At 46.8% G+C, this 10,990-nt stretch overlaps 2 protein-coding genes across 2 annotated transcripts; one reads left to right on the forward strand and one right to left on the reverse strand.

The window, feature by feature from the left end:
- Positions 1-1,110: 1,110 nt before the first annotated feature.
- Positions 1,111-1,413, forward strand: EPUS_07825 (uncharacterized protein; the record flags this gene model as incomplete). Its single annotated transcript, XM_007802188.1, has 1 exon — positions 1,111-1,413. The coding sequence occupies one exon, from the start codon at positions 1,111-1,113 to the stop codon at positions 1,411-1,413; it is 303 nt and encodes a 100-aa protein (XP_007800379.1).
- A 2,523-nt stretch (positions 1,414-3,936) lies between these two features.
- On the reverse strand, positions 3,937-5,345 carry EPUS_07826 (uncharacterized protein; the record flags this gene model as incomplete). Its single annotated transcript, XM_007802189.1, has 2 exons — positions 3,937-5,000; positions 5,075-5,345. 2 exons carry the CDS (start codon positions 5,343-5,345, stop codon positions 3,937-3,939), a joined length of 1,335 nt encoding a protein of 444 aa, XP_007800380.1.
- Positions 5,346-10,990: the final 5,645 nt, after the last annotated feature.

Genomic DNA, 10,990 nt, shown 5'->3' on the forward strand with positions numbered 1-10,990 from the left:
TAATATAACGCTAAAAGATAGTTAGACTATTATAAAGGCTAAAAGAAAGAATAACTGTGGAAGGGGAGGAAAGGAAGGTGAAGGAAGATGGCTTCAGAGTTTCCTGATCGATCTATGTACTCCGTATGGAGTACTGATGATGCTATGGTCTTGATGGCCTTCAGGTCGACACACCCGAGCGTTTAGTCCATAGTAGAAGACGGGCAGAAGTGTCCTCCAAGCACTTCTTTAAAACAGAAAGCACCATGCCAAGGCCACGGCTCTTCCACCCCTTCTTGTGGCTTGCAGTGTGACCCCATCACGATAGTAGTACTAGTACCCCTTGGAATAGTCGAAGAAGCGTATCCCTCCACTTAGGCTGCTCGCTTGATATTTACCGTGCTCCGCCCCCGGATAGAAGCAAGCAACAACGGAGCCCACCAGCCCCTACCAACCGTGCCTCATTCCACCAATTTGAAGGAAGCCGTGCAAGAAGAGATGAGAAGAGAAGAGAAGAGAAATGGTAGGCTTCGTAGTAGAATCAACGGACAGGAAAAGCAGGCGGGACAGTCGACAAATACTCACTCTTAATAAAAGTGACGTGAATCCCACACTCGCTCGGTGCTGGGAGCTAGGAAACGGAGGGCCTCTCCGCAGGCCCATCTCTCCCGGGTTGAGTTGAGATTCCCTGCACTGGACAGCATCTCACTCTCGAGGCAATGTGTCCATACTATGAATCAAATTGAGTCAAATGAACCCAATCAAATGCTTGGCAAATAACCAAAATCAAGGCTTGACCTTGAAATGGAAGTCTTGACAGAAAAGTATTTTATCGTGAAATATTCATGGGGATTTTTTTTGTTGGGATCTCAGGGGAGTGCAAGGGCAAGAGAACAGTAGGGGGTCAGTGAAATGACTTATTAAGCACCGAGAACTCTAATCTATCTAGAAAAGAGAGACTAACGTAGGTGACCCACTTGTGCAGCATACCCACTTGTGCAGCACCAAATTCCTACACCGCATTTTGAGATACAACTTCGAACAGCCACCATTTCGCGACCACAAGGCCAAATCTCTTCAAACCAAGTTCAAATTGAGGCTGAGCACTCTCTCTTTCTATTAATACTCATAATGGCTGATAAATATGTTAATTTATCAAGTCCTGAGCGCGTTGACGCAGCTGTCAAATTACTTGCCGAGAATCCTTCATTGAGTCTACGAAAAGCAGCAACTATCTGCAACGTACATTCCTCCTCTGTTTCTCGACGTCGACGAGGTCTTACAAGGCCAAAAGAGCAAGCAAATCAAGAGCAACAACTGCTCACACCAGCAGAAGAAGCTACTTTGATCAAATACACGCTTAAATACAATGACTGGGGTCTTCCGCTTCAATTCAAGCATCTTCGTCAATTTACGTTAGATATCCTCTATTGAAAAGGCTCTCGAATGACTCTAGGATATCATTGGCACCAAGCACTGCTACGGCGAAATCCACAGCTTCGAATAGCTCTCTCACAGCCTATTGATCGTTATCGAGTTTCTGCTACGAAAGAGTCAATTGCAAGGCAATGGTTTACTCTATTTCATCGAATTCGAACGGAGCATTTAATTAGAGATGAAGATATTTACAATATGGATGAGAAGGGCTTTATGATAGGGGTAATGCAAAGGACTCACGTTCTTATCCCTATTCAGCAGAAACAAGCGTTCATACGTCAAGATGGTAACAGAGAGTGGATATCTGTTATTAAATGCGTACGAGGAGGCAATGACAGTGAGGCTATTCCCCTATTCATCATCTTGAAGGGCAAACGCCAGCAAGCTATTTGGTGGGATAATATCAAGGATCCTGATACGAAGATAGCTACAAGCGAAAAAGGGTGGACTGATAATATCCTTGCTATGCACTGGTTAACAGAGCATTTCGATCCTCAAACAAAGCCATTAGATTTGACTACGAAACGCTTACTTATTGTTGATGGCCACGAATCTCATTATACGATTGATTTTATCGAATTTTGCGACTTACACAGCATTATCTTGCTTATCCTACTTCCTTATACTACTCACTATCTTCAACTATTAGATGTGGCTTGTTTTGGCCCTCCTCAACGTTGGTATTCAGCAGAAGTTGAAGCTCATGGCCGATTCAACGGAACGTACGTCGAAAAACCTGATTTTCTACTCTTTTATCAAAGGGCTAGAGCCGCAGCTCTGAATTCAGAAAATATCGATGCAGGGTACAAAGCAACAGGTCTTATTCCGTACGATCCGCAGTGCATTTATAATAAAATAGCTCATACACGACCGGATGTCGCTTCTGATCCAGATTCAAATAAAGTACTGGAACAAACAGATCAAGAAATTAGCACTATACGTCGAATTCAGCGATTTATTGAAACGTCAGTAGAAGATATGCCTGGCAAGCGAATTCTACTTGATAAGATAGAAGCTCTTAACGCCGAAAATGCTATTCTGCTTAAAACCAATGCTGAATTAGTTGCCAGTGCTCGTACGACCAAAAGAGCAAACAAACAGCTACCTACGGAGGGTAGATGTCTATCCAAAACGACTGCAGACGAACTCAGGGCACAAGCAGCAGAAAAAGAGGCACAAAAGGAGGCCAAAAAGGCTCAAGCGCTTGAGAAGAAGGCTGCTATAGCTGCTAAGAAGGCTGAACAACAACAAAACAAGGCCCTACGTCAATTAGCAAGAGCAGCTATAGGGGGGGTAGAAGAGAAGCAACGACTGCCTCCAAGATCAAGAGCAAAATGCAATTATCTGCTACGGATCGAAGAGGATGTATTTGAATGAGGAACAACACCATAGATCTCTATTCCATTTCCTATTTAGGCAGTATCTATAGCTTCGAAATTGTTCATAATGAGCTGAATTCGCTGTAACAGCGCCGGCGAGGGCAGTGCCAAGCAATTTGGTGCTGCACAAGTGGGTATGCTGCACAAGTGGGTCACCTACGTTAAACGCCATTCAAAGCGCATCAAAGGGCTTTGATGCGCAGAACAACGTAGAAGTTACATAGAATGACGCAGATTCCATCAGAGTCCTCTTGGCCTTCATCACGTGCGCAGGGCACGCGCTTGGCATGCCTGGCGCGTATAACATTTTGATGAAAAAGATAAAGGTCTTGGCGGACTCTCTGTTTGGAGACAAAATCCTTAACAGCCCTCTTGACAAATGTTTGACTCTAATTGACAAACGAGTCGAATCAAATCGAACCAAACCTCTATGATCAGACAAGCAAGTCAAACGAGGGTCGTGATTTGGTTTATTTGATTTGATGGATACACACATTGACTCAAGGGATTTAGACCACGCATCGTCTCAAGGCTGCCTGCCATGTACTCGCCCAACCGTGGTGAGGTGCATTAGTATCCGCGTGCGTTCAAAAGAGAGTGAGAAGAGCGGAGTAGAATGAACAGGAAGGAGAAGATGGGAGGGACTTTTTCCAGACTCGTTGCCGTTGAGGTGAAGAAAAGGCGGAAAAAGGACGCTGCTAGAGATGGTGTTGGGAACGGTGAGATGGGAAAAAATTAAGCTGCGGAGGAGAGCATTGAGGCTGTCTCGAAGGCTCAAAAGGGCTCGATTTACGCACTCACTCGAGAATTTCAGGGATGGGACTGTGAGGGACCTCTCATTGGGGGTTTAGGGGATGCTGGGAATCTGTTGGAGCAGAGCTTGATTGGGCTGTGAGACGTAGTTCTAACACTGTGATGTCCCATTTCCAATTGTGGCCAGGACTACCTCGAATCGAACGGCTTGATGGGTGTACATTCCCGGATCCGATGCTCAGGAACATATCTGGACTTGCCTCCCACAGCCCCGTCGCTGATATTGAACAGTTATGGTGAGCCCACCGGTGCTCTGCCGTACCAACAAAGAAGCCTCCCTGTACATCTTCCGACACGATGCTGGCGAACAACCGACTCAAACCAGATATCAACATCCGCAGCTACAATGAGCCCACCGGTGCAATCCGGTCCCAACGCTGATGTTGCCGGGTAGTATGACCCAATCTCTGACATCGCTTGCATTGAGCTCCGTAGGTTCGTCGAAACTCGATGCTGTACTCTTCATCATCCGAATCAACATAGACGTACCTTCCCGAGGTCGTGCAGAATCGAATTCGAATCGCCTTGGCCGAACATCTGGCTCGAAGTTTGCGGAGGACGAGGAATAGGAATATGCGTCTTCCTCTGCCTCGTCTGGCATACCGCCGGATTTCGGTTCCGTGGGGGAAGAGTTCCGCTTGTCGAAATCATGCGCGGGCGCATTATCATCCCCATATTTGCCCCAGGGATGCTGTCGCTCGAGGTCTGGGAAGCCAGGTGCCGGAGTCGTCAATCGTGGCAACGGGATGTAGAGTAGCTTGAGAACATTTTCTGGTGGGCGCAAGGCCGGCGGCAGCATATCTATACCCGCGCTCTTGAATTGAAGCCACAGGTCTTTATGCTCTCCAGAACGTGTTTGTGCAGTTGCGTGTAATGCATTAGCAGCTTTTCCACAGTCTTCGACTACCCAGCGTGACGTCTCAGGCGATTGAACGAGTTGCGCATACATTGGTCGTGCTCCTTGAAGGATTTGATGGGCAGGGTCGTCTGTGCTTCGGATGTCGTCTTCCAGCGCTCTGTGGAGCTGAAATGCAATACTTCGAAGCTGTACGAGGAAGTGTCTGAGTATTGTGCTCATTCCGTTCTTGTACTCCTCCCACTGGCGACCAATTACGGTGGCTAATGTCTTAGGGGAGCGGGTTTGCATCGGCTCAACTATCACGTCCTCACCACTACGCAGAAACTGATTGCGCTTGTTCCACCAATTTGGGTTGTTGTAATGGCTAAGAGACTCTTGCAGTAGTCTCAGGCGTGCATATGCCTCGCCAATGTCAGTGATACTGCCAGAGGGTTCATCAGCCAGTCCTGTAGTAGCTGTTCGTTGGGACATGGGAATCTCAAGAGCTGGGACATTTGCTAGATCCCCGAAAATGGGATTGAAAATTCCTATGCCTGACCCATTGTCACTGCTGTGGGGCTCATGCTGATACATCTCTTGCAGCTTGCCTGAGGCACCAAGAACTGACTGGCTATCCTACGTTGACCTTGGTCTTGCGCCAAAGGAGGTCTCTGGACAAGTTTTTGAGGTGTTACATCGAGTCTTCCTCGAGGTTGCAGACTTGAAGATCCCTCGACATGACCTGGAATTTCCTCATCAGCTTTCGTGTTCGCAAGCCTGCCTTCGATTTGTTCCACGCTTAAACCCTCCTGAAGCATGTTTTCCACAAGCCGAAGACTGCTTGCTTCAGCTTGCAGTCTAACTCTTTTTTGAGCGACAAACTCCGCCACTTCTGCCATTGTGTAAGACTCCCTGGCTGATAGTACCACTAAACGAGTTCTCGCTTTCGCTTCAGCGTCCGCTTCAGCTTCGACTTTAGCAAGCAAGTTCGCCACTCTGGCTCCGCGTTGAAGCAATTTTGAAACTTGAGGAAGGCCGACTGTCAGACAAGAAGCTGAACTCGTTTAGTGTTCGGTATTTTTTGAAGGCAGGACACCATAGGGTCGGATTAACTGCTCTGATGGAAATGATTAGAGACACCTTCGTGGGTCAAGTCAGCTCACTGGTCGTTAAGCTTTTTTTCTGGAAGTGAATGCTGGCTTCGACAAAAACTCAGCAGAAGGAGTTTTTGTTCGTTCTGCCAGAGTTGCTACTGTCATTAGATATTCTTGAGAAAATTGCTGCCTGAGATGTGACTAGAAGATAGGTAAAAGACCGATGAAAGCAAAATACTGCCTACCTTCTGGGGTGCACCGTGTGTCGATTTTCAATGCCTGACTTGCCGGTGTTGTACTCTTCCGGATCCATGTAAGCATATAATTTCTCGATGCGTTCGAGTGACAGGCATGGTAGCTAAAGCGTATGGATTCTAATAGTGAACACGGACGCTAGGCATGTCGGAAGCACCACATCAATCCATTCTTATGTTTTCGGCAAGGTAGATTATACAACTTCTGGCTGCTTCATACCGGGCTCATCCTTGTATCTGGTATTGGGTCATGGCCCCTGATGGTACTGAAAATCTGATGACACTCTTGACAGTATTGTAATGCTCAACAGAGAAATAGAGACGCATCATGGCGCACAAAGCTCCGGCTATTGCCTGCGAGACCTTCGCGGAGGACTGTGAGGAGGTGAATGATTGGAGATCTTAAGGCCCCGAGGGTCATCAAGGATTTCTGCAAATTCTCACCAGCCACTCCGAGTCCTAGGGGCACAGAGCTTAAGGAGAGATATTCGCAAGCTACAACCATTCAGTCGCGTTCTTCCTCCCTGTTAGCTTCGATACCCTATGGCGCTGATGATGATCCGCTGATGATGGGCTGCAAACCATAAAGCTAGTTTGCAACGGTGAGAGCATCATACTGGGAGATTAAAGCTCTAAAAAACATAGCTTCTACAAAATTTGCGCCTGAACTCACTGACACTTTCTCATATGGAAATGCCGGCTGTCATATATGCTGCGGAAAGCGCCAGCCCCGGGAGACGCTAGACATTAAGGAAAAAAGAGGATCATAAGATGGATAAGCAATGCAAATAGCCTGGATTCACCTTCAGTAAGCAAAGAGCCGACCGTACCGTCCATCGAGGCGAAGACAAGGAAAAGGAAGGGTCTAATATTCGCCCATGACAGAAAAAAGCTCTGAGACTACTGACGACCCTCAGATGCCCAGAGAAGGCTGATGTCAAGCAAGATGAAAAAACGGCTCTGTTTTCTCTCCAAAAAGGGCGCAGCGCGCGCAGATATAAGTACAATTCGCCATACGGCACAGCGATATTAGCTGCGAAATTGCAGTAGAAAATGACCAATCAAAAGCAGGCGAAACGCATGGTTCCGCGTAGAAAATCCAACCAATGAGCGCTCATACCCTCTGACAGCTGACTTTGGATTTTGTGAGCTTTTATTGGGTCTGGGCGGACGCTCTGGATCAAGTCAGATGGAAGTCTGGCTCGAAATTTCCCAGGAGCATCTTTGGGCAAGGAGGGCACCAGGGGGGCTTATAATCTGAATAATTACTTCCAAAGAATCTCACCATTGTTGCTTCATTCTTGTTACTACTAGACACTCGGTGACGATGGCGCAAGCTTTGAACAGTGAAGTGACATCTACCACCGCAGGGGCTGGCAGCTCGGTACAGAGTTTTTCCGTTCCGAATGTCCAAGATTGTGTTCTTCTCCAGCCTTCAATTTCCGCGAGGTATCTTCTCTTGCCTATAAAACTTTGCATCCTTACTTACCAATGTCAACTCACACACCCTCACCAGCAACCACTGAGCCCACGCTGCATCAACTTCCATGTACCAAGCCAAAAGGACTACAGCTCTAATGGCTGCACTAACATATATTTTGTCTGACACTATGATTGCCATTGGAAGGCTGGAGCGGCTAGCTTGAGTATCTCTCTAACGATTACACCCTGAGCACATAGATCGTGGGAGTGTATACATTAATGTGAAGACGTAGACAAAGGTGCCACGGCAATGCCGACTGTAGGGCTGTTCTGCGAAGACTGCCGGGGTTGGATGCTGCTGGTCTTTGACATGCGGCATCGGAGCAACGAAGGTGGCTCGCATTTTCTGTATTCTCTACAATGCAATCCAGATCGACAGAGCAGTTTTCGTTCTACGACAAATCAAGGATACTAGTACAAAGTCATCGTGGAGTGAGATTGAAGCAACGAAGGTGGGGAAGGGGGGCCAGGCTTTGGAAGATTTGATCGCATGCTTTGTGACCTCTCTAGCAACCCAGAAGCCAAAGGTGTAGTGCCTACTAGTATATTAATATCATGCCGACTACTCTGACGTGAATGCCAAAAGCAAATCTGTTGTCAATGATCGCCCATCCAAAGATGTTTACAGTTAATTTCTGGCTCGTGACTGATACAATCATGGTGTACTCCAGAAGACTACTAGGATCCCTAGCTAAGAGTAGGTCCCAAAAGTGTGTAGTCTATCCCAGTCATGTAAGTTGGCAGGGAGAAGCACTAAATGCAAGGACGCCATCTCAGATAGTAGTTATTGAGATTGGCGACTTCTCGGCATGTCATCGGCATATTCTCTAGAGCATTGAACTCCAAGGCTGCGACAAGACGAAGCCTGCTGCTGACTCTCATCACTTCGAAGCCTGCTGCTGACTCTCATCACTTCGAAGCCTTGCTGCGAGCCTTTCCCTGACTCTGCAGATTGGACCTATGGCAAGCCTTGCCACTCTACGTTCCGAACGTGCAAGCAAGGCAATTCAGCGCATGCCGATGTTCTAGCTAGATGTTAGCCATGGGGGCCTTTTGCTCTTTGCGGAGAGTCTTCCAATTACTCTGCGACATGCGTGAAAGGCATCTTAGCATTGGCACTCACCACTGTTGTCATACTCAACACGATATAGTCACTCGACTGTGTGCGTATAACCGACCTGAACAAATTCCAGCAATTAGCCACATCTTGCTGGGGGCTCAAGGCTGCCGCAGAGTTCGTTTTGCGCCAACCTGGCCGGTCCTGCAAAAAGGCGGAGGCGCAGAAGCTGTGCAGTGAGGCTCACGTCACCCTTCTATGCATGGCCTGCGTGCAGATATGTCCTAACTGAAAGGTGAAAGAAACAAGGAAACTGAGATCGGGGAGCTCGATCCTAGAAGAGCCTTTCGATGCCAGTGACTACACTGGATATCTGGGGGGCTGAGACTGAAGCTTTGGTGGCTATGGCATTTTCTTCTTCTGTCTCTCGTATGCCATTGTCGTGAATACATTGTTTTGCTAGCCACGAGTGCTGGGGGGACATTATGCTGCGTGTTCAAACAGTCACATGCTCATCGATTGCTGCCATTGAAAATATCTGCTTTCGGTGCTGTAGAAGATCTTTTGATCACCTTTTGTCATCATAATGATAAGCCACCGCATGTATTCTCAAGCACCAAATACTCTCTGTCAGTTGTATCATCATAAAGACATTCGGTCTAGGTCGTGCGTCACCTCTGCTAGTGCTGCTGCAAATTCGTCCTGATCTAGACTCGAAAGGATAAGGGATATATGTGAGCAGGTTCAGAGATATCGCTTACCTGCGGCAAATCCTCTCGCAATTCTTGCCTTGTTCTTTGATTGATTGCCTTGATAGACAGGTGAGAAAGCGTTCTTGAAATCTTAATGAGAAGCCATGGCATATGTGAAAGTGAAAAATATTGTTGTATGCTGGTTTTAAAAGGTGAGAGATGCGCGGAATGGGAGGCGAGCTGAAATATTTCGACTTACGGGCTGCACAAATTGTTCAACACGGGTTGACATGAGTGATAACACTGAAGGGGGCCCGGCGCTGCCTACAACATCCATTCCTCCCTGACTGTGCTTCTTCACCTGCCATGGACCTACAGCAGCAGTGTATCCATCAAATCAAATCAACCAAAGCATAACGCTCATTTGATTTGATTTGGTTGCCTCATTTGTCAAATGGGGACAAATGTTAGTAAGCAATGTTTTGGTTAAGGAGGACCGTCAAGGATTTTCATATCACAAAGAGAGTCCGCCAAGAATTTATCCTTTCATCAAAATACCCGTATAGTCGGACACAATATAATTTTTCCCCGGTTCCAATTACGGTGTCACGTGGGATACGTTAGCTCTGCTTGGCACTACCTTCTAGATTATCTCTTGCTGCTGCTCGGCAGTTTTTTCTCCTCCTATCTATGCTAGAATCTTTATGCTAGTTACTTGAGAGTTGTTTTGGCGATTTGGTGGGCGTCACTGTTTTGATTGCGATGTGTGGAGCAGGAGGAAGAAATGGCTCTGTTCGTTCAAAAAAGCTGCGCAGGGCGCAGAAATAAGTACAAAATTTGCCGTGCGGCACAGCAAAATTAGCCGCGAAATTGCAGCAGAAATTGACCAATCAAAACGCAGGCGAAACGCGACCAAGGAGCGCTCCAGCCGTTTGACACGATGTGTCATTTCCGATAACTTGTGAACGTTCATTGGGTATCAATACCGTAGGAGTAACAGGGCACAAGAAAAGTACTTTGAATACCTGAGTTGCGCTTGATTTTCTTGGACTTTCCAGTTTTGATTTCGCGCTCTTTTGGGTCGAGAGCAATTCTTAGTTGTTGGAGCAGCTTTAGTAGCGTCAATTGTGATCGATTGGACGGCTCAGAATCTATTCCGTTGGTGGATGCTACGCGACTGTTCTTGTCAGAATCCCTGCGTATATGATACGTATCTGTTACGTATTAGCATGATGGTACAAGGGTCCCCGCATGCAAAACGCACGAAACGCTCTTGTAACTGCTACGCCCTGTTATTTATGGCAGTGAGCATTGCTATACGAATTGAACGCCAAATGCTGTTTCTGAGCTGTTACAGTAATGCACTTCTATAGCTATTAGTATGAGCAAATGCTCCTCTTGATAGGGGTAACTCAATCAAGTGAATTGACACCTCCGTACGCTGTTTGCTACTACATCTAACAGTTCTGGCCTTGACTTCGGGGCGTTAGACACTCTCTCTGTGCCTGAGGTGTGTACAGAACTAGAAAGGGTCTTTCCCAGTCAAAGAGAACGATTACAGCTGATCGCAATCGGCTCCTGGCGCCGACACCCGAGGTGTCGCGATGTATGAAGCATTGGCAAGATCACGGCCTAACAGGCGCTCCGAATAATGTTGTTCCGCCAAGTTTAACTAATCAGAGTGCTCTATCTAGGCCCCCAATGACTTTATTTAGGATTCGAAGTTGAATCGCTAGGGTCTGCGACTCGGATTCGAATTCGGACTATTCAAATCCTGCCAACGCTCTAAAATCATCAAAGCTTAAGATAATAGACTATTCTCCGCTGCCGCTCTATCTTCTACCTCTATATAAGTATTGAAAAAGAGGCCTTATAAGGACGTATTAATTTTATTTTTTTTCGATCCATACTTATATTTCGCGTCATCTGTTTCTCCGTACGACTAGTATTGTGGGTAGAAAGGGG

Source organism: Endocarpon pusillum (assembly GCF_000464535.1).
Source record: "Endocarpon pusillum Z07020 unplaced genomic scaffold scaffold1550, whole genome shotgun sequence".
Taxonomy (NCBI): domain Eukaryota; kingdom Fungi; phylum Ascomycota; class Eurotiomycetes; order Verrucariales; family Verrucariaceae; genus Endocarpon; species Endocarpon pusillum.